The sequence below is a fragment of the Meles meles genome, chromosome 5, assembly GCF_922984935.1.
Source record: "Meles meles chromosome 5, mMelMel3.1 paternal haplotype, whole genome shotgun sequence".
In the NCBI taxonomy this organism is placed as follows: Eukaryota; Metazoa; Chordata; class Mammalia; order Carnivora; family Mustelidae; genus Meles; species Meles meles.
This window is the reverse complement of record NC_060070.1, coordinates 91,157,637-91,181,360: the sequence shown is the minus strand read 5'-3', so window position 1 is coordinate 91,181,360 and position 23,724 is coordinate 91,157,637. Positions and strand designations below refer to the sequence as shown.

At 46.6% G+C, this 23,724-nt stretch overlaps 1 protein-coding gene across 1 annotated transcript; it reads left to right on the top strand.

The window, feature by feature from the left end:
• Positions 1–5,776: 5,776 nt before the first annotated feature.
• On the top strand, positions 5,777–23,188 carry PRPH2 (peripherin 2). The gene is made up of 3 exons (XM_046006741.1): positions 5,777–6,357; positions 19,878–20,124; positions 22,985–23,188. Exons 1-3 carry the CDS (start codon positions 5,777–5,779, stop codon positions 23,186–23,188), a joined length of 1,032 nt encoding a protein of 343 aa, XP_045862697.1.
• The last annotated feature ends 536 nt before the right edge of the window (positions 23,189–23,724 follow it).

The window sequence follows — 23,724 nt, the reverse complement described above, 5'->3', positions numbered from 1 at the left end:
AATAAAGTGTTAAGGGGGCACCTGGGTGGCTCAGGCGGTAAGGCTTAGGCTCAGATCATAATCCCATGGTCCTGGGATGGAGCCCCACATCGGGCTCCCTGCTCAGCAGGAAGCTTGCTTCTCCCTCTCCCACTCCCCATGCTTGTGTTCCCTCCCTCACTGTCTCTCTCTCTGTCAAATAAATAAAAATCTTCAAAAAAATAAATAAAGTGTTAAAAATTATATTTAGGGGCACCTGGGTAGCTCAGTCAGTTAAATGTCCGCCTTCGGCTTGGGTCACAATCCTAGGGTCCTGGGATTAAGCCCCAATTTGGGCTCTCTGCTCAGCAGGGAGTCTGCATCTCCCTTTTCCCTCTGCCCCTCTCCCTGCTCATGCTCTCTCTCTCTCTCAAATGAATAAAATCTTTTAAAAAATTATATTTAAAGATAAAAAAATGAACTTAGAGCTGTATATTAATGTTGATGAAATTCAAATGAAAAATTTAATGTTGGTTGATCAAGCTGTACATTTATGAGATGTGGGCTTTCTGGAGGTACGAAAAAAAATTTTTAAAGGTTCATTTTTTTGGGTGACCTGGGTAGTTCTGTCATGAAGCATCTGCCTTTAGCTCAGGTCATGATCTCAGGGTCCTGGGATAGGGCCCCATGTCAGACTCCCCAGTTCAGTGGGGAGTCTGGTTCTCCTTCTGCCTCTCCCCCACTTGTACTCTCTCTCTCTCAAATTAGTTTTAAAAAGCTTAAAAAAAAGTAAAGATTTATTTTTTTTTAAAGATTGTATTTATTTATTTGACAGACACAGATCACAAGTAAGCAGAGAGGCAGGCAGAGAGAGAGAGGAGGAAGCAGGCTCCCTGCCGAGGAGAGAACTCGACTTGGGGCTGGATCCCAGGACCCTGGGATCATGACCAGAGAGCTGAAGGCAGAGGCTTTAATCCACTGAGCCACCCAGGCTCCCCAAAGTAAAGATTTATTTATTTATTTGAGAGAGACAAAGTGTGCGTGCAAAAATGGGGACGTGGCAGAGGGAGAGAATCTTCAAGCCAACTCCCCAGTGAGCACGGAGTCCAGTGCAGGGCTCAATCTCATGACCCTGACATCACTACCTGAGCCGAAACCAAGAGTCAGATGCTTGAGCAACTGAGCCAAGCAGGCACGCCTGGAGGTATGAAAAATTTACATGCAACGCTTGGTTGAAGAAAGCAAGAACAACAAAAAAGGAATACTTATATGATTCTATTTATGTGAAGTTCAAAGTCATGCAAAACTAAATGATATATTGTCTAAGAATACATGTATAGGTCGTGACACAAAAGAAAATGAAGAGAAGGATAAATATCAAATTCAGGTTACCCCTGAGAATAAAGAAGGAGGGGCACCCAGGTTACTTCATTGGTATTGGTGACATTCTGTTTCTTATGTGGGGGAGAGGATGTAAGTGTTTATTTAAATATTATCCTTTTCTCTATGTATGATATATTTAACCAGAAAAGTGAAAGAAAGGAAGGAAAAGAAGGCAGAAAGAGAGAAGGAAAAAGAGTAGAGGGTACAGGGAAGTAAGGATGATGATCAAAGGAGGGAGGTTAAGAAAACAAAAGTCAGTTAATTACTCAATGCACCAGCCCATTCCTCATTGTTCCTTGGTTCGGAGGCCCAGAGAGATGATCCCTTTGGTTCATTCATCATTTTTTTAACTGTATACTTCTGTTATTTTCATTTCATTATTATAATAGCATTAAAGGAATTCTGAAGAAGGAAAATGAGTCAGCCTTAATTCCATTAACCTAGTCTACTGTCTTTATACCAGATTGACGACATCTAGACTCACATCTATTGGTCCAGTGGGGAGAGAGCCAGCTTTCTCCCCACCCTCCATCCTCCAGCAGAGAGTCATTATTCCTTTATCTGAAGTCTATTTTTCTCTGCTCTATCCTCACCATATTCTGCCTTGCTTCTTTCCTGAAAGGTTTGGCCAGGGACATTTCTGATATCTGTTCTTTCTCTTATTCCTTTCAGATAACGGCCAGAAAGGGGAAATCTCTCCTTTTCCAGACACTGAAGCCATTCTATTTCTGACCACCAGGGGGCATCCCCGCTCAGCTCTGCTCATGCAGTACAACTGGTCAACCGAGGAGAGCGAAGTCCTTGGCTAATTGCTAATCAGGTTATTCCTGTAGAAGTATTTTCAAATTTTTGTTTCTGGCTTCTACATCGACTTTTATATCCTGATTTTGTCTTGTCCACGTGCATGTTCCAAAGAAATTCTCTGAGATAGCTTCATGGTCACCCACACCCTTTTTCTCTCAAGAGTATTGTCTTTAAATTCTGGGTATAAGAAGTCTGAGTCTGGTCATGCTTCTGGTTGCCTGAACATTCTCTCTTGGGAAAAAACAAACAAACAAAAACAAAGCCAAACTCCAGAAAATGCAGCACATTCTGTTCAATGTTTCTTCTGATGGTGGAGAGTTGAAATTCTTTGAAGATCCTAAGTTTCTTAGCAACCAAGGCTTGTTTAGAGACAAGGCGTGAGAGACAGCACAAGCAGGGGGATCCACAGGCAGAGGGAGAAGCAGTCTTCCTGCGGAGCAGGGAGCCCGATGTGGGGCTGAACCCCAGGATCATGACCTGAGCCAAAGGCGGACACTTAGCTGACTGAGCCACCCAGGCATCCCCAGGTCTTGGCCATTGAGAGAGTGAGAACTCTCTGTTTTTGACCCACAACATGGTGTGATGAGAAAATAACAAGACTGGTTTTCCTACATGTATTAGAATCGGGCCTTGGCCACTCCCACATTGGAGTCCAAATTTGGATGGAGCAATGAAATAGATGTCTTGTTCTAAGATGACGGTGCTGGAGTGGAAAAGCTCATTGCTTTGCTCCCATACCTCCTCTATTTGGAGAAATACTCCTTTGATTCTACTTAGTGACTTGGAGATCTTAAAGAGGGACATGCAAGTGGTGGTTCTGGTATCCAATGCATGTAAGGGAAGAAACCAGGTTCCAGGCTGGAGACTGGACCCATTTACTGCCTTGAGCTCATGAGCAGCATAAAGACTTCTTAGGCATTAGGTGGACATGAATTTGAGGACACAATTGGTCTGTTCCTAAAACTCCCCGTGTTATAGGCACAGGGTGTTTGAGAAGTGGCACTGCTGAAGCGCTGGGAATGTGGATTTTAAATTTTCATGGAGATAGATAAAGTATTTTCCCAAAATTTACAGTCTAAACCCCCCAAGCAACCCAGTTAAAAAGAGGGCAAAAGTACTGGACAGATACCTCACCAAAGAAGGCCTCTAAACATGAAGATGCTGCACATCATATGTCCTCAAGGAAATGCGTATGAAAGCAACAGTGAGATGCCTAAGATCCAGAATGCTAAGAGCCCCACGCTGGCGAGGGTGTGGAGCAACAGGAACTCTCATCCATTGCTGGGGGAACGAAAAATGGTACAGCCACTTTGGAAGATAATTGGGCAGTTTCTTGCAAAGCTAAACATAGTCTTACCATATGACTGAGCAACTGTGCTTCTAGATATTTACTCAAATGAGTGTAAAACTTAGGTCCACACAAAAACCTGCATATAGGTGTTTATAGCAGCTTTATTCATAATTGCCAAAAATTGAAAGCAACCATGATGCCCTTTAATAGGTGAATTGATAAATAAACCATGGCACATCCATTTTAATGAAATATTATTCAGCAATAAATAGACATGAGCGATCGGGGCGCCTGGGTGGCTCAGTGGGTTAAGCCTCTGCCTTTGGCTCAGGTCATGATCTCAGGGTCCTGGGATCCAGCCTCGCATCAGCCTCTCTAATCAGCAGGGAGCCTCTTCCCCTTCTCTCCCTCTGCCTGCTGCTCTGCCTACTTGTGATCTTTCTCTCTGTCAAATAAATAAATAAAATCTTAAAAAAAAAAAGAAATGAGCGATCAAGTCACAGAAAGACATGGAGAAATACCAAATACGTATTGCTAAGAGAAACAAACCAGTTTGAAAATGCTGTAATTCCAATTATATGATGTCCTGGAAAAGGTGAAACTGTAGAGCAGCCTGGTTGCCTGGGGTTGGGCAGGGAGGGAAGGAGGAATGACTAGGCGCAACACGCAGATTGTTAAGAGCAGTGAAATTATCCTGTATGATCTGATAATGGTGGGCACATGACATTATGCCTTTGGCGAAGCCCATAGGATGTACAACAAGCAAACCCTAATGTAAACTATGGGCTGTAATTAATAATAATGATGATGATGATAATACCAATATTTGTTCATCAGTTGTAACAAATGTACCACACAGATGTAAGATGGTACTTACGGGAAAAACTGGTTGTGGGCAAGGAATATATGGGAACTCTCTGTACTTTCTGTTTAATTTTTAAAGTATTTTTTAAAAAATATTTTATTTATTTATTTGTCAGAGCAAGGGAGCCAGAGAAGGGGGAGCAGCAGGCAGAGGGAGAAGCAGACTCCTCGCTGAGCAGGGAGCCCGATGAGGGAGGGGATCGATCCCAGGACCCTGGAATCATGACCTAAGCCGAAGGCAGACGTTTAACTGACAGAGTTACCCAGGCACCCTCCCCCCATTTTTTTTTTAAACCTAGACCTGCTTTAAGAAATAAAGTCTGTTAATTAAAAACATTAAAAAGTCGGGATGCCTGGGTGGCTTAGAGGGCTAAGCGTCTGCCTTCGGCTCAGGTCATGAACTCTAGATCCTGGGATCCAGCCCCAAGTCCGGCTCCCAGCTGAGGGGGGAGTCTGCTTCTCCCTCTCTCTCTTCCCCAGCTTGTGCTCTGTTTCTGTATCTCTCTCAAATGAATAAATTTTAAAAAATCTTAAAAACATAAAAAATTTAGAGTCATCAAGAGTGTACATCTTCATTCCTATCTTTGTTTATACGTTTGGTGACAGACGTATAAGATCCAATCTGATGGATCAAATTTGGTCTTTTATTATTATCTTAATCACATTTCCCTGTGTTCTACTCAGACTGAACATCTTTTCCAGATTGGACTTTCCAAGTTTGCCTATTATAAATCACCTGTTCCTGCCTTTTACCTGTTTTTCCAGTCAATTGTTGATCTTTTTTTTAAGTTGTTGATCTTTTGAATGTGGAATTGTGGAAGCTTTAAAAAAAAAAAAGGCTTATTCTTTTTTTTTTTTTTTTAACATGTTGTAAATATTTTCCCACAATCTGTCATTTCTTTTTCAACCTGGATAATAATGTCTTTTGTCCTGGAGAAAGCTTTGAATTTGAGAGTCTGGCCTGGAAACGGGCCTCCGGGGAGCCACGTGATCTGAGCCAGCCCTTAAGGAGAGCGCACTCCTCTGACCAGTCTTGTTCTTGGTCCTGATTCTTCAAGCTGAACCCAGAGCTCTCCGCTCCAGGGTGTCCATTTAGGCTCCTCTTGGCCATGCTCTGAAACTGGCACAGCTTTATCTAATGGGATAAACCTGACTAATGAGATTAGCGAGATGTCTTGTGGTCCCCACTTTTAATCTGCAGCGTTCAGGCTCTCTCTGCTTGGCCGGGAAGGAAGCTGTAGGAACATCGCAGAGACTGGGCCTGTTCCTGAGCTGCGCCTCTGCAGCCCATTACCACAACTAAGTCCCCGGGGGTCCCAGGGGAAGGAGCTCAACATGGGCAGCTCCCAGGGTGGCTCCCTGCAGCATGGGCCATCTGCTCCCTTCCCAAGGCCCTGAGTTTTCGGCCCCCGGACTCACGAAGGTCAGGAGTGGGAGCTGTGCTGTGGGAAGCTGCCTGGACTGCACTCGGCAAGCATGGCGCTGCTGAAGGTCAAATTTGACCAGATGAAGCGGGTGAAATTGGCCCAAGGGCTCTGGCTCATGAACTGGCTCTCGGTGTTGGCTGGCATCGTCATCTTCAGCCTAGGGCTGTTCCTTAAGATCGAACTGCGGAAGCGGAGCGAAGTGATGAATAATTCAGAGAGCCATTTTGTGCCCAACTCCTTGATAGGGATGGGGGTGCTGTCCTGTGTCTTCAACTCTCTGGCGGGCAAGATCTGCTATGACGCCCTGGACCCTGCCAAGTACGCCAAGTGGAAGCCCTGGCTGAAGCCATACTTGGCTGTCTGTGTCCTCTTCAACATTGCCCTCTTGCTGGTGAGCCTCTGCTGCTTCCTCATGCGGGGCTCCCTGGAGAGCACCCTGGCCCACGGGCTCAAGAACGGCATGAAATACTACCGAGACACAGATACCCCTGGCAGGTGTTTCATGAAGAAGACCATCGACATGCTGCAGATCGAGTTCAAATGCTGTGGCAGCAATGGCTTTCGAGACTGGTTTGAGATTCAGTGGATCAGCAATCGCTACCTGGACTTCTCCTCTAAAGAAGTCAAAGAGTGAGTGGTCTCTGGTCCTAGGGTCAGAGCTAGATGGGGACTTGGAGGCCCACGGGGGTGCTCTGTGTGCACAACTTAGTACGGTGTGTGGGAGGCTGGATTCAGTTGGCCCTTAGGAAGTTGCCAACATGCTAACATTTTTGACCTATAAAGATGGCAATGTCATATGTTCCACCTAATGTCTGGCTAAGGACATGGCTGGGAGGGAGGTGTCAAGTTATAGAAGTTGCTTGGACAGGAGTCTCCAGGGAGGAAGACCCAACCAGGAATGTGAGTCTGCTTCATTCGGTAGGGATGGGGCATTCACAGATCATAAATACTGAGATGTCATTTGGTTCTTCGTCTTATTCACTCAGAGCTCATGCATTCAGTCCCAGAAGCTTAAATTTCCTGGTTAGTTCCCTTGTTTTCCAACCTTCTGACTCAGAACATCTCAAGGTGTTTGTCCTTGAGTGTGATGGAAAGAGCAGAAGACAGGGCAGTCAGGAGGTCCAGGCTATAGTCTAGGATGTGTTGTAACTTAGCTTGAGACCTTGGGTAAGTCACTTGCCACTCCCGTCCCCTGCTTGCCCATCTTTTAAATGAAGGCACTGGAATAGATAATCTTGAGAGGTCACCTCCTAGCTCCATCTAGAGCCTGGCATACAGCAGGTGCCTATTAAATGCCTGCTGGTGTGTACTTCTTGAATCATGATAGTGTGACACGATAATGTTTCTAGAGTATTTGTGGTGTGCATAAAAATAAAATCCTGAGGTGCGACGTAGTACCGGTGAGCTAGAGGCGGAGGTGAGAGCGGCTGACTCCGGCCTGCTGCTCTTCCCCAAAGACCTACCATTATGGGTCTCAAGTCATTTTCCAGGGAAAGGGCGGCCTGCCCTGAGCCCGTGGCTCGTCCTCACCTCTTCTTTCTGTCCCATCCAATGCATTCCCTGGCTGAGGCAAGGGGTCAGCTGTTCATCCAGGGTGGTCCTGGGTAAGACTGGTGAGTCCAGGGGGACTTGCACACAGGGTGCTGGGCACGACGGCAGCAGGGCACGGCTGAAGCCCAGACAACACCCAGGAAGCCCAGATGGGCTAGCTTAGCTGCACCTCAGATGGAAGGAAAGTCAGACTGAAGGTCACTGTTGGGGCTTCTATTTTCTCTGTGGGTGGGGATTACGGCTACAAATCTCCAGTCAAGGAGAGGCTGGTAAAGCGCTTTGCCCTTCCTAGGTGACAGGTCTTGCAGGGACAGCACAAGGTGGCAGGACTCACACAAGCTGCCGCAGGAGGGACAAGCAGAATTCCTGGGGATGGGAGTGGGAGAGGGGATGAAGCTGAAACAGCCTTTGTGAGCAAATAAGAAAGGGCTTTACTTTTTCCTGTCCTTTTCCTTGATTGCCTTTTGCACGGAGTTAGTCGCAGGAGAGATGTACAAAGTCTCTCTGTAATCCCCACATCTCCTCTTGCCCCGGAGCAGAGAAATTCTCCAGCTTGTTCTACTCCCAATGGCTGGCTTATCTGCATTGTCAGGCAAACAGCAGGCTTGATCCAAACCACCTCAATGCTTCATACCAACTTGCTGGAGTGAAACTATCCTAACTCGTTGACTTGAAAAAAAGTTTCTCAGCTACACAAAAAAATGCGGTGACAACATAAAGAGAAACAAAAACAGGAAAAAGAATTCAAGCCAGATTCTCGCCCACCACTGACTAATGGCTTTAATTTCCTCCCATTTTGGTTTAGTCTTGTTAACATTTACATAATAAATAGCGTAACCATGGAATAAATACAACTGAGCGCCCCATTTTGTAATATAATCACGTAATATTTGCATAATGTTCAAAACAACTGTTTTCTCCCCAGCTTTGATTAAATACAATCGACAAATAGCCTAGCGTGTGTTTAAGGCACAGAACATGTTGATTTGATACACTTAGGTATTGCAAAGTGATTACTACGGTCCCATTAGCTGACACGTGCATCATGGCACGTAATGGCCATTGCTTTCTTGTGGTGAGAACTCTCTTAGCAAGTTTCAAGGATCTAACATAGTATAGTTAACTATAATCGCCATGTTGTGCAGGAGATCACCAGAACTTACTCATCTTATCACTGGAAGTTTGTACCCTTTCACCAACGTCTCCCTTTCCCTCTCCCCGCCCCCAGCAACCGCAACCACCAGTCTAGTCTCTGTTTCTATGTGTTTGGTTTTTTAGATTTTACAGGTCAGTGAGATCAGCCAGTATTTGTGTAAAGGGATCATGTTTCAGTGATGCATCATATTACACTCACTGAAAGGACACACTTAGGCATTTAGGGTGCTCTAATTTGCCTCTTCTGGTAACACTGGAGTAGGCTTTGGCTTCTGTCTCTTTGTCTGTCTCTCTTACTTCCCTTAGGCTAAGTTTCCAGGTGGAAAATGTACCTGCTGGCTGTAACTTTTCATAAAGCTGGTCTTAAGACACAATGTTAGAACTGAAATGCCTTTCTCCTTTCCAAAACCTCCCACGATGTCCCCCTCCTGTGCTAAGGGTACAGCCTCATAGGGTCACCTCCACAGAAAGAGGACCACGTCACTGTTTTCTGCAAATTCTCATGTTTGACCAAATTCTCATGTTTGATCATGTTGACCAGCAGACACCTGTGAGTGAGGGGAGGCTCCTGGGGTGTGGAGTGGCATTTCCTCCCTTTCCAGATGCTCACATTTTTTTCATGTCTTGACTTCTTTACTTAGGAGGATTATTAGTTTTCCTGACAAAGCTGGCCCCTGAAAATCCTCCTCTGAACAATCAAGTGTATTATTTTTGGGGAGGCCAAGTGCTGGGAAGTAGGAAGCATTTACTTTCTCTGGGTTTTCTCAGCAGCACCCTCAGTGGAGGGATCTGGAGGCAGCAGACCCAAGAGAGGCAGAGGTGGGGCCTGGCCAGAGGGCAGGAACCAGGGAGCAGAGGCATCTTCCACCAAGACTTTTTTTTTTTTTTAAGATTTTATTTATTTATTTGACAAAGATCACAAGTAGGCAAAGAGGCAGGCAGAGAGAGAGAGGGGGAAGCAGGCCCCCCACGGAGAGCAGAGACCCCAATGCGGGGCTCGATCCCAGGACCCTGAGATCATGACCTGAGCAGAAGGCAGAGGCTTAACCCACTGAGCCACCCAGGTGCCCCAAGACTTTTTTTTTAGAAAAGGGGTTTATTCGTTTATTTGACACACAGAGAGAAAGAACAAGCGGGGGGAGTGGGAGAAGGAGAAGCCGACTCCCCACTGAGCAGGGAGCCTGGGCTTGATCCCAGGACCCTGAGATCATGACCTGAGCTGAAGGCAGATACTTAATCAACCGAGCCACCTAGGTGCTCCTTTCACCAAATTTTTTTTTTAAGGAATTCTTCACTTTTTTCTCTTTTTCCTCTCCCCACCAAATTCAGAGGAGCCAATAAAAAGGCTGGGATGGCCTCAGTTTCCTCCTTGACCCTGAAGACTCTGGGAGGTAATCCCAGGAGCAGTGAGCTGGTTGGAGGTGGGAAGACTGCAGAAAATGCACCAAACTCCTCCAGTGACACTGGTCCTGGGTAGGGCAGTGTCTAGTGCCCATGACTTCTGGTCCTTTCTGGAGGTTTTGCCCCTGGAACATCTCTCTCCATTCCATACGATGCACACCTTGCTGGACTGGGCTACAGAAAACATTTCCAGCCTGGGTGCTGAAAGCTGGAACTGGGTTCCTGCACACAGGGCTCCCTGGGACCTCCCAAGCTATGCCCCTCCTCCAATTGTCCCCTGACAAACTGAGCACAGAGCTTGTGGTCCTGGCAAATGTGGAGGGGTGCGGTGCCTGGGTGGCTCAGTCAGTTGGGCAGCTGCCTTCGGCTTGGGTCATGGTCCCAGGGTCCTGGGATCGAGCCCCATGTTGGGCTCCCTGCTGAGTGGGAAGCCTGCTTCTCCCTCTCCCCCCCTCTCTCTGCCTGCTACTCTGCCCGCTTGTGCTATTTCTGTCAGATAAATAAATAAAATCTAAAAAAAAAAAACATGGAGGGGTGACTGGTGTTTAGAGATTTCTTAGGGGGATCTTTAAGATCAAGGACCGTTTCCTGAAGGCTCCTGGACTAAACAATATCAATTGAAGATTTAAAAAAATATTTATTTTTTTAAGAGAATCTTTTTTTTAAAAGATTTTATTTATTTATTTGACAGAGATAGAGATCACAAGTAGGCAGAGAGGCAGGCAGAGAGAGAGAGGGGGAAGCAGGCTCCCTGCTGAGCAGAGAGCCCGATGTGAGGCTCGATCCCAGGACCCTGGGATCATGACTTGAGCCGAAGGCAGATGCTTAACCTACTGAGCCACCCAGGTGCCCCAAAAAAGATTTTTTTTTATCCACTTGAGAGAGACAGTGAGAGAGAGAGAAAGAGAAAGAGAGAGAGAGAGAGAATAGGCAGGGGTGAGGGGTAGAGAGAGAGGGAGAAGTAGCCTCCCACTGAGCAGAGAGCCTGATGTAGGGCTCGATCCCAGGACCTAGAGATCATGACCTGAGCAAAGGCAGAAGCCTAACCCACTGAGCCACCCAGGCGCCCCACCCCAGATTTTTATGAGTTTAGAATCTCCTCACCTGCCCCACCCTGGTTGTCCCAGGCAAATAGCCTGCTGGCCACACCCCACCCCCAGTCTGCCCTATCACTGTGTTGCCAGGTCCCACATTCATTCTGCATAAAACCCCTCCCTGGGGAGTTTGTAATTCTTTTAGGTGTTGTTCTTCTTTTAGGTATTGTTTTCTCTATTTTATAGGTGAGAGATGGGAGCCTCAGGTTGGATCTCACAGCAAGAAGCAGGGGGTCGATTTTTAAAAACCAGCTTATTGATATCATTCACAGTCCTTACAACTCACCCACTGAAAGAGGACAGTTCAATGGTTTTTGGCATGTTCACAGAGCTGTGCTACCAGTCAACACCATAGCTCACTCTAGAATATTTTCATCATGGGGCAGGGATGGCTTTTACCCTAGCCTCCCGTGGCCTGCCTCTAAGGAACCCCAGTCTCCTCTCTGTCTCTATATTCCTCCCTCTTCTGGACACCTCATTTGAATGAAATCATGTAATATTGGTCCTTGTGGGCCAGGCTCCTCTGACTTAGCATAATGTTTTCCATTCAACCATGTAGCTACATTTGTTAGAACGTCTTTCTCTTTTATGGACCAACGATATCCCATTGGATGGAAGGCCGGGTTGTAATTATGCTCCTTCCAGGCGACCATGCTGCTTGCCAGTGATGTCGAAGTCACCTTGCATAGCTTCAGTGTTAGATGAATCTGTGCCCTTACTGACTGAAACTTGGAATTATCCAGGCCATGTTGTCTTCTCTCATCCTGTCTTTCTCTGTCTTCTTGTCGTCAATGTCGTCCTCCTCCAGAGGGACAGTGGAAGGTGTCGGCAGAGATGACCTAGGCTTGAGAAACTTCTGTGGATTATGACTGGATTCCAGTTCTTCTGTGCCCGGGTCCTAGATAATCGTGAGGTGGCAGCACAGAAACCAGAGACACTAGCCAGGCTGCCTGCGGCCTGTGGCAAGCGAGGCTGGGCTCTGCTCTACCCTGTGTCTACCTTCTCACTGGCTCTGGCCTGGTGTTCCTGTGGGTGGGGAGACATGCTCCCTATAACAGGGGGAAGCCCTCAGAGGGAGAAGCCATGTCCAGGGATGCTGTCCCCCTTGGCCACTGAATCTTCAGAGTAAGTTATCGGGACAGAAGTTTGTAGTTCTTATCCAGTGCTTCTTTTATTTTATTGCATTTTTGACTTTCATCATGGAAAATTTTAAGCATTCCCCAAAGTAGAGAGATGATGGCTTTAAACTTACACCTCTCTTAGCTTCAACAGATACACACATTCTTGCTTTCTTGTTTCATTTCTACCATCCTCCCAAACACACATTAACCCCTCTGAATATCTTAAAGCAAATCCTGGGCATGGTTCCCTTTCACCTGTAAATACTTGTGGAGGCATTTCTAACAGGTAAAGAGGGTTTGTTTTTTGTCTTTTTCTTTTTGTTTGACATAAGAACAATAGTAATCATGCCCAACAAAACTAGCAGCAAGATCATCTGGTCTGTTCAGTCTTCTCTGATTGTCTCAAACTATCTTTTCCAGTTGGTTTGTTCAAATCAGGAGCAAAACAAAGCCCACATTGTGCATTTGGTTCTTTGATCACTTTTGTTTGTTTCTTTTTTTTTTTTTTTAAGATTTTACTTATTTATTTGACAGGAAGAGATCACAAGTAAGCAGAAAGGCAGGCAGAGAGAGAGAGAGGGGGAAGCAGGCTCCCCGCAGAGCAGAGAGCCCAATGCGGGGCTTGATCCCAGGACCCTGGGATCATGACCTGAGCCAAAGGCAGAGGCTTAACCCACTGAGCCACCCAGGCACCCCCACTTTTGTTTCTTTTACTCTAGAACAGTTACTGTCATGTCATGTGTGTATTGAAGGAACGGGGCTATTTGTCCTAAAGAATTCCTCACATTCTCAGCTAGGCAACAGCAGCCAAGTGGTGTCATCTAACTTGTTCTTCTGTCCCCTGCATTTCCCCATAAGCCAGTAGTTAGGGCTGAGGTGGGCTTGGATTCAGGTTTGGTTTTAGCAAGTACACTTCCTGGGGTGCCTTGTATATCTTCTTTTTTTTTTTTAAGATTTTATTTATTTATTTGACGCAGAGAGAGAGAGATCACAAGTAGGCAGAGAGGCAGGCAGAGACAGAGGAGGAAGCAGGATCCCTGCAGAGCAGAGAGCCCGATGCGGGGCTCGATCCCAGGACCCTGAGATCATGACCTGAGCCGAATGAGCCACCCAGGTGCCCCGGTGCCTTGTATATCTTAATGCATCACATGGAGAGAGTGAAGTCTTCAGCCAGTTTATAGCAATTCCTTCAAAGTGTCCCCCAGATTTCAGGATGAGCAGAGCTTTAGTGTCTTAGGGTGAGAGGACTTAGCACCAGGAACTGTCACAGCCAGGAGGGCTTGACCTGGAGCCCTCAGTCTGAAGGAGTAGTTGGCACCAAGCTCTCTCAGTTTCCCATCCCACTCAGGGAATCCACAGGCTACAGACTTCTGTTCACTCTTTCTTTCCTTTTTTTTTTTTTTTAATTTTATTTATTTATTTGACAGACAGAGATCACAAGCAGGCAGAGAAGCAGGCAGAGAGAGAGAGGAGGAAGCAGGCTTCCCGCTGAGCGGAGAGTCTGATGCGGGGCTCGATCCCAGGACCCTGGGATCATGACCTGAGCCGAAGGCAGAGGTTTTAACCCACTGAGACACCCAGGTGCCCCCTGTTCACCCTTTCTGAACAATTTACAGACATTTCATCAAGACCAGACCGTGGCTAGGAGCTCCCCGAAGGCAAGACTGAGTTCCCCCTCAGACTGGGATTCCTTGAGGGTGTGCTGTATCTCCTCCTCAGAGTGGGGTTCTCCTGAGGGCTGGACTATGTCTCCTCCCATCAGACTGAGGCTTCCTGAGGGCAGGACTGTATCTCCCCACTCAGACTGGGGCTTCTTGAGGGCTGTGTGGTTTCTTCCCTCCTCGGACTGGGGCTGCCCAAGGACAATGCCCAGGACAGCATGGGGGAGGCAGGCCTGACTTGATAAAGGGTGAAACTTCCCTGAGCCCCCAGCCTAGGATCTGTTGGGGTCTCACACCTCTGGAAGTAGGCCCCACACCCCCCTCTCCTCCAGAAGCATCACCTTGTTTACTTATTGCTTGTCCTGGTTCCAACCACAGATTAAGGCCCCACTCACCCTCTTAAGACAAAGCCAGGCAAGGAGAGCTCCTTAGGTGGTGAGCTGGCTATTTATATCAGAGTATTTCCCAGGCTACAAATCTTGCTCTGCTCAGGGCTCACCAGGGCTTGTAAGGGTCTTGATTAAGATAAGACCTGTTTTCTAGCATACTCAGCCACAGTCAAGTCATATATGACTTGGGAAAATCATCATGTCAGAGTTTTCCTGGAAAAACCAACATAATTTAGGAGGTAAATCAATAAATGAACAAGGAAATGCATATGAAAATAAACAGTGGAGGGGAGTGGGGAAGGCAGGAATATAACTTATAATGAATCAATCCCCAACTGGAATGCTAAGTGACACTTGTGGGAACCTTGGCAATTCACTTGGCCTTTGTCAGACTCAGTTTTCTCATCTGAGAAATGACAGGACAGGGGTGCGATAGAGAGTAAATGGAATAATACACATATAGCAGTTGATATACAGCAGTACAGTATTAGCATTTCCTTAAAGATTTTTTTTTTTGAATGTTACTGGACATAAAGTACTGCAGGTGGTGAGGGAAGACACAAATGGGAGACGCAGCCCTGCCCTCAGGGAGCCCAGTGTGAGGAGGAGTCACAGCCCTGCCCTCAGAGAGCTCCAGTCTGAGGGGAGACACAGCCTTGTCCTCAGGGAGCCCCAGTCTGAGGGGGAAGACACAATCCTAACTCAGAAAATCCCAATCTGAGGGGAGACGTAGCTTTGCCTTAACAAGGCTAGCAAGGTGATTTTTCCACTCGGGGGAGTGAGCTAGGTGAAGAGGAAAGATAAGGGCTCTCCAGAAGGCCAGTCTGCAGAATAAGGGTAGCTCAGAGCCTCACTGGCCTCATCTCACACAACTGCAAGCCAGCCCTTCACTTCAGATACACAGGTGGTATGTGTGAGGCAGGTCCGTAGGATTTACCCCAGCTTAATACACCTGGAGAGTGCATAAGGAGCAAGAACCCCCAACAGACAGGAAGGACCTGAGAGACTCTGAAGAATCTCTGAGAGGAGGAGTGGGCAACTGCTGTGGGCTAGTCTCCCACGTCTTGTTCACCACTTCTTCTGTAGAACAATCTGGTGGATCGCAAGGTCCTGCCCAGCTGGCCATGCGCATTCTCTGAGGGCCTGTGTCAAGTGCATTCCATACCTTGCCTCATTTAAAGCTCCCCACAGCTCCCAAGAGGGTAATCCCCAACTCACAGAGGTCCAGAGGATGAAATTCCACAGATCAGAAAGGCAGACTTGGGACTCAAAGTCTGGGTCCCTCTACTATCTCCACTCTTCTCCTGGGGACATTGGGAATGGCCCAGGTGGGATGTTGTGTTGGTGGGAGAAAGCTCAAGGGACAGCCTGCAGGTCAGGAAAAAGGACAGACAGAAATTGAGCTCAGAGACCCCCAGCATCAAGAGACTGGGGATGGGAGATTACTGTCTGCTCAGTTGGGCAGGAACTGCTGGCTCAAGAGGGGGACAGGAATCCCAAACTGATAGCCTTTCTGCTTCCGTCTTCCCAACTTGGACCACCCAGGGCCCCCCCACCAGGTACTGAGCTGGGTCTGCAGGGAGAGAGCAGAGTGGTTTCTGCTCCTGCTGTGCTCTTGGTGCACTCAGTTAGACTCAAGGAAGGACTTCAGTAGCAACCGCTTTAGTCAGCGACAAATGTCTAATAGGGCTTGCCTCAGGTCAGCAGTGAGTTCTGCTCTTACAGACACGGTTGCTGTCCCCACAGAAGACTCTCATAGTCTCTTCTACTTGGTTGGCAGAAACCCTGCCACCTGCTCCTAAGTGTCTACTGCCCAGTGGTGTTGAGTAGTCTGTTCATTGTCACAGCTGTTTCCTGAGGGCATACAGAGCACATGTGAAAGCTTCTGCTCCACTGCCCCACCTAGGCTTGGCCATGAGTCCTTGCTTGTTGTGAACTTACTAAGTACCAGCCACTCTTCTAAGACTTTTTACATGCATGCCTTCATACGATCTCATGTCAACTCCATTTTACAAATGAGGAAGCTGAGGCCTAGAAAGGTGAAGGAATGAACCTAGAAAGGTGAAGGAATGAACCTAGAAAGGTTCAGTCCAGAGGAATGAACTGGGAATAAGTTCAGGTGGTCCTGCTCTTACCACTGTTCTGGATCTCCTGTGTACCCAGAGCCACCCATTCTCTGGGCAAGGGTCCTGCCCAGGGAGTAGAGGTCAGGGACTGGAAAGCATGTGGAAATATGGTCGCCATAACCCAGGCGAGGACTGTTCTGGAACCAAGGAGGCCACATTGTGCAGAACCTTCCTGAAGTCTTAATTATACTGATCAACAGACAGTTCATAGAAATGGAACCACACATGACCCTTCAACATAGCAGAAGATACTCAACTTCATTCTTAATGAGGAAAATGGAAGTTAGGTACTATTTTCCAGCTATCAGGTTGGCAAAGGTCAAAATCAAACCTGTGTGGGTACGGCCATGAAGGGTAGGTTGTCTCATGCATGTCTGTTGGGGATGTGATTGTATGAACTCCAGAGTGAAATATGGCAGGGATCTAGGGTAATCACAGATGGACCCATCCTTTGATGCAGGGATACCTCTCTAGGAATTGACCCTCTAGATATATTCACAATACCCAAAATGTTTGTGTTGACAGGACACTGGGAAAACCCTAAATATCCAGAAGTAAGGAACTGACTAGTATCCCACGGATCACCTGTACAATGGTGATACCATGCAACTTACTAAAAACCTGGAGAACAGGGGCGCCTGGGTGGCTCAGTGGGTTAAAGCCTCTGTCTTCAGCTCAGATCATGATTCCAGGGTCCTGGGATCGAGCCCCGCATCGGGCTCTCTGCTCAGCAGGGAGCCTGCTTCCTCCTCTCTCTCTGCCTGCCTCTCTGCCTACTTGTGATCTCTGTCTGTCAAATAAATGAATAAAATCTTTAAAAAAATTTAAAAAAATGACCATCACTAATTAAAAAAAACCCCAAAAAACCTGGAGAACACTCTCCACTAGAAGACATAAAAAGATCTCTAAGATTCTGCTAAGGGAAAAGAGAAAGGTTCAAGACAGTACATTACCATCTGGGTAAAAAACAGGAAGAATAAGAATATTTGCAGATTCTGTGTTTACTTTTCATGTACGAAGCCTTTTTATTATTCATTTATTTATTTATTAAAAGATTTTATTTATTTGATAGAGAGAGACACAGCCAAGAGAGGAACACAAGTGGGGGAGTGGGAGAGGGAGAACCAGGCTTCCCGCCAAACAGGGACCCTGATGCGGGGTTTGATCCCAGGACCCTAGGATTATGACCTGAGCCAAAGGCAGATGCCCAATGACTGAGCCACCCAGGCGTCCCCTATGAAACCCTTTTAGAAGGACATTCAATTGGCTGCAGCTGGGTGCACCTGGAGGTCAAGGGACAAGAATGTGTGGGAGACTAAACACGGACATTTAGAAGCTAAACATTGAAATTATCATTTCAATGAACATTGTTGAAAAGAATTTCTTTTTTTAAATGTTTTCTGAAGATTTTATTTACTTGAGAGAGAGCAGGAGAGAGAGAGAGAGCACAAGTGGGGGTAGGGGCAGAGGACCAGGGGGAAGCAGGCTCCCACTGAGCAGGGAGCCCCATGTGGGGCTCGATCCCAGGACCCTGAGATCATGACCTGAGCCGAAGGCAGACGCTTAACTGAGCCACCCAGGCGCCCCTTAAAAATAATTTCTATTATTTACTTATATATTATTGAGGTATAGTTGACATGCAACATTCTATTAGTTTTAGGATACAACATATGATTTTCTGTTTGAATAAAATGCAAAGTTATCACCACAATAAATCTAGCTAGCATCCATCACCATATATAGTTAGAGATTTTTTTTTCTGGTGATAAGAAACTTCAAGATTAACTCTCTTGGCAGCTTTCAAATAGGTTATATAGCATTATTAACTATAGTCACCATGCTGTATATTATATCCCAGGACTTATTTATTTATAACTGGAAGCATCTACTTTGGTCACCAACAGCCATTTTACCCACCTACCTCACCTGCCCCTGGTAACCACAAATTTTCTCTGTATCTATAAACTTGGTTTTTTGGCTTGTTTTGTTTTTAGAGTCCACATATAAGTGAGATCAAATTGTATTTGTCTCTATTATTTCTCTTGGCATAATGTCCTCAAGGTCCATCCATGTTGTTGCAAATGGCAAGATTTCTTTTTTTATAGATTTCTTTTAAAGATTTTTTTTATAGCTGAATAATATACCATTGTGTATGTGTATCAAAGTTTCTTTATCCATTCACCCACCAATGGGCACTTAAGTTGTTGCCATGTTTTGGCTTTTATAAATAATGCTGGAGTGAACACAGGGATACATATATCTTTTCAACTTAATATCTTCTTCTTTCAAGATTTTATTTTTAAGTAATCTCTATACTCAATGTGGGGCCAGAACTCACAACCCTGAGATCAAGAGTCACATGCTCCAATGACTGAGACAGCCAGGTGCCCCTCGAGTTAATGTTCTCATTTTCTTTGAATACCCAGAAGTGGAATTATAATTTCTATTTTAAATAATTACATGCTTTCTATTCTTATGTTGTAAAAGTATGCTGCTATTATGTAATGCATTGTTCATGTGCAACTTAAAAAAAACTTGGTACTCAAGATGACAGGCATACGCTCACACAGATCTTAAGTGTGAAGCTTGATGACGTCTCGCACATAAGACACCTGGGTAACTGCACTCAGGTCAGACAGGACATACCCAGATGCCTGAAGAGGATGGGGAGAGAGAGCCTTCACTGTAAAGATGTCTGCCCCTTTTGAATTCTCAACCCAGATGAATGTATGGTGCGCCCTAACCAAATACATAGTAAATATATGGAAGTGCAGAAGTAATGTGCGCTGCATCCTTCAGGTGAGTAAGGAGAGCCCACCTGGCCATGGGCAGAGTTCACTGTGGACAGCAAGCAAGCTGACGGCAAGGACTGTGACTGTCCAGTCTCATTCCCTGCCCGCACACAGACCCTGGGCCAGAGCAGGACTTCTGGAAATATCTCTTGAATAGAACTGGTCTGGCCAGAGGGGGCCTTGGTTCCCAGTGACTTGTTATTGGGAGACAGAAGGTTGGAGACAGGGCTGGGGGCTAAAGGTTGTTGGCAAGTCTTGTTCCAGTCACCACCTGTCCTGCTCCTCTTCCTACCAGCTTGACATGGTTCCAAATAATCCCTGCAGGCCAGGGCCTGGCAGTCCACAGGGTGGTTGGATGAATTTCTACATTTCTTACTGACTTGCTTCTTGATTCATCATCTGTCTCAACCCTGTAGGACATTAGCTCTAGGAAGGCAGGGAGATTGGTTTTCTAGGGTCATTTCTTTTTTTTTTTTTTTTTAAGATTTTATTTATTTATTTGACAGAGAGAGACACAGTGAGAGAGGGAACACAAACGGGGGGGGTGGGAGAGGGAGAAGCAGGCTTCCCGCTGAGCAGGGAGCCCGATGTGGGGCTCAATCCCAGGACCCTGGAATCATGACCTGAGCTGAAGGCAGACGCTTAACGACTGAGCCACCCAGGCGCCCCATCATTTCTCTATCTTCAGCTCCTAGAACAGTGGCTGGCACATAGTAGATGAACAACAAATATTTATCAAGAATGAATGAATGAACAAATGGATGAATGAATATTATAGATTTTCAGAGGCAGGGGATGGGGGGAGCTGGCTCCTGGTGAGAAATCCAAGAAGCCTCTCTCAAGTCATCTTTCTCCTCTAGTCGCATCAAAAGCAATGTGGATGGGCGATACCTGGTGGATGGCGTTCCCTTCAGCTGCTGCAACCCCAGCTCGCCACGGCCCTGCATTCAGTACCAGCTCACCAACAACTCAGCGCATTACAGCTACGACCACCAGACAGAGGAGCTGAACCTGTGGGTGAATGGCTGCAGGGCCGCCCTGCTGAACTACTACAGCAGCCTCATGAACTCCATGGGTGCTGTCGCCCTCCTCGTCTGGCTCTTTGAGGTAGGCTTTGGGCCAGGTGGGGGCGAGGAAGTGGGAGTCACCTGCCCCATTTGGATTTCACGGGTGGGGCTTGGCCTGGAGTGCTTGTCTCTCTCCTCGGAACCAGCCCTCAGCCTAGCTGTGGGTCAGGCAGGCCTAAGTTTCAATCCCAGCACCTCTATTATTTTTTGTTTCCTTCCTATGACTCAAAAAATAGTTTATTGAGGTGAAATTCATGGAACAGAAAATGAACGATTTAAAGTGAGCAATTCAGTGGCAGTTAGTACTTTCACAATGTTGTATAACCACGACCTCTATCTAGCTCTAGATTTTCATCACTGCCAAAGAGAAGCTCATGCCCGTTAAGGAGCATACTCCCCACCTCCTTCCCCCCAGCCCCTGGCAACTGTTAATCTGTGCTCTGTTCTTGTGGATTTATCTATTCTGGACATATTATATAAATGTCATCACAGTATGTAACTTTTCTGTCTGGCTTCCTTCACTTTGCATGTTTTAGAGGTTCATCCTGTGCCTTTGTTTTTTCAGTTTGAGGTCGTGGAAAGTTACCTAACCTCTCTGTTATAGGGTGCCAATAACACTTAGCTTTGGGACTCCTGGGGGGCAAAAGGAGATAGTATGTACACTGTGTTCAGGAAATGGGAGCTGTCTGGATTTGTGATTCTCTGGAGACTCTGGTAACAATTTAGCTGTTATTCTAATTAGTGTGTTCATCTGATCTCACCTGTAAGGCTTAATTCCTCTCTGTACAGAAGAGCTTGGGAGGTAGCCACTTACTCATTTATTGAAGAGTTAGTTCTTAAACACTAAGGAGTGCTAGGCGCTGTCCTGGGTGCTGAATGAAAGCATGTATTAGGGAGTGATAAACCATGGGAATAGAGAGGGTGACTTAGGGGCTCCTGCTTTGTGCTAACAACAGAAAATCCAGACCCCCAGATTCACAAGTACAAAGCAAGAAGCCTTAGTTGGGGAAAGTTTGTCCATTAGAGAAGATTCACTGAAAGTTTCTTTTAAGTAAGTTGTTCTCTTAGTGCTATGGAAGTTCACACATAGTTGTGCCCTGGGCTGGGATGACTACTTCTAACTCACTACCTCACATTAGAGGTACTGTACAGTCTGGGGGGTGGGCTGGGTGGGAAGGGAGGGTTTCTTTTAGTGTCGAGGCAAATGAGTATCATTTTATTGGCCATTGACTCCTTGAGGCACAGTCTTGGGAATGAGTGGGTAGAGCTGGGCGAGAAGCTTACTGCTAGAAGGTGAGAAGGTCGTGTCCCCTGAAAACCCATGAAAAGAAGACTGAAAGGATAACAGAAGTCAGTGGGAAAACGGGGTTCCACTGGTTGGCTCTCAGTTGCTCACCATTCTAGGAAGCTAGTGACTGTATGAGATGAGGACTGGCTCACTGGAAACAGGGAGTAAATGCCCTTGACTTTTAGTTGAGGTCTTTGGTTAGCCGAACTCTGTAATGGGCACAAGGGTGGCTGAACTAACTAACGCTAGGACTCTGGCCTGAGCCTTGCCCTCCTGGATCTCACGATCCAGTTAGGAGGTGACATCTAACTCAGGAACCCAAGGGAGAACCATTACCAAGTGCAAAATTCATAATGCAGCAGTAAGCCTCCTTCAGGAAAGCAGGAGGGGATCAGAGTGGGAGCATGCATACCAGAAGGACCTCCTGGAGGTGAGTTTTTCCACCATAAAAATATTTTATTAAACTTTCAATAGACAACGACAATAACAAAAACCTAAAGCTATTAGCTACTAATGTCATCTACTACCGCAATGATAAAATACTCCTTGAGCATTGATTCAATAGATGTTTACGAAGGCCCTACTGCCATGGGGTGCTGTTCTAGGGGCTGGGAGACTGAATGAATGAGATGGACTGGGGGGGACATTCTCTGTTAGCGGGCCTCACCACCTCACAGTTTGCTGCACCACAAAAGAAGTGTAAGAGAATAAAACCAGGAATCTGTGTAGAAACAAGTGGGTAACACGATACATTAGAACAGTGGAAACAGTACTTACCACACCATAACCAACCACGGCCGACATGTCTATTCATCCTTACTGCGCACCACGTACCGCGCTCTACGGCTACTGACATGACACAGCATGAACGCGCGGCGGAGACACTCCATCTGAAAATCCGTAAACCAGATGAGTAAACTGAGGCTTCTTAGTCACATGGCTGGCTAAGTGCCAGGGCTGGGATTTGAACCCAGGCATTTTGGCTCCATAGCCTGCTGCAATGACTGCTAGTGAACAAATCCAAACTAATCACCCACTCATCCCTGCACGAATCAAAACAACAGAAGTAGAGGAAACCCCATACAGTGATACTGTTTGCTGAGAAGGGGGTGATTTTAATTCTGTGTAGCAAATAGTTACCCAACACCCAGTACGGGCCAAGCACTGTGCTAGGAATGGGGTGGTTATGAGGAGAAGCCTAGGACTAATGCTCTCAGAATGTGAGACTTGAGAGGAGGAAGGAGAGTGAGTAGCAGAGCCACTCACTGAAGGCTGAAGCTGAATTAACATGAATGTGGAGAGGAAGAATGTTCTAGGCAAACAGCAAATGGTAAAAACTAGAGGGAAGAAAGTGTGGATGGGACCTTAAGGAGCTCAGGGTGACCAGAGAGAGAGGAGAATGGGGCTGGAGATAAGGCTGGAGAAGAGGCAGCTATCTTGAGCGCCAGGCCAGGCTGGTGTTCAGGCCCTCACCAACCCAGACTACTCCAGAGATCCTCCCACACTTGTGGGGCCCCGGGGTTGAAAAGGCTGGTGGCCTACACAGTTTCCTAATAGCTCCAGCCCCCAGCTCCTTCTCCCAGACCTCCTCTAAATCTCTTCTCCCCACCAGGTGACCATCACGATTGGCCTGCGCTACCTACACACAGCACTGGAAAGTGTGTCCAACCCGGAAGACCCTGAGTGTGAGAGTGAGGGCTGGCTTCTGGAAAAGAGTGTGTCGGAGACTTGGAAGGCCTTTTTGGAGAGTCTGAAAAAGTTGGGCAAGAGTAACCAGGTGGAAGCGGATGCGGGCCAGGCCCCAGAGGCTGGCTGATGGCCCCGGGGCCCCCTCCCCTCCTGAACACGGAGAAATAGCGGACTCCAAAAAGTGGATACCCCCCCATCCAATCTGAATCTCCCAAGGAGGATGGCCATTTTACAGAGACTCTTCTGGATGGTGGGATTTAAAGTTTAGGATCCCTAAAAGCATTTGGCGAACATTTGTTGAATGACCTAAAAATGAATGAGCCCCTACTCAGGCCCATTACTTTTGGATATGCCCTCACGGTGGACTCAGGGGGCCTCTCAGCGGATCACTCTTGATAGCACATGATTTCAGTTCCACCCCGAAGCTACTGGCCACACATGAGGGCAGCTCCTCTGTAAAGCGTATGCCATTACGAGCTCCAAGTTGCTTCATTCTGTATCCAAAGCATCACTCGGTGCACAAGCAGAGAAGTCTAAAAAATGACCTGGCCATGTTGTCATCTTTTTTTTTTTTAATGCCAAGATCGACAGGTCAGCCATTTTATTTGTGTAATTGTGGAAGGAGGGGGCATTATACTTTTCTAAGAGTAACGCACTCTCAAA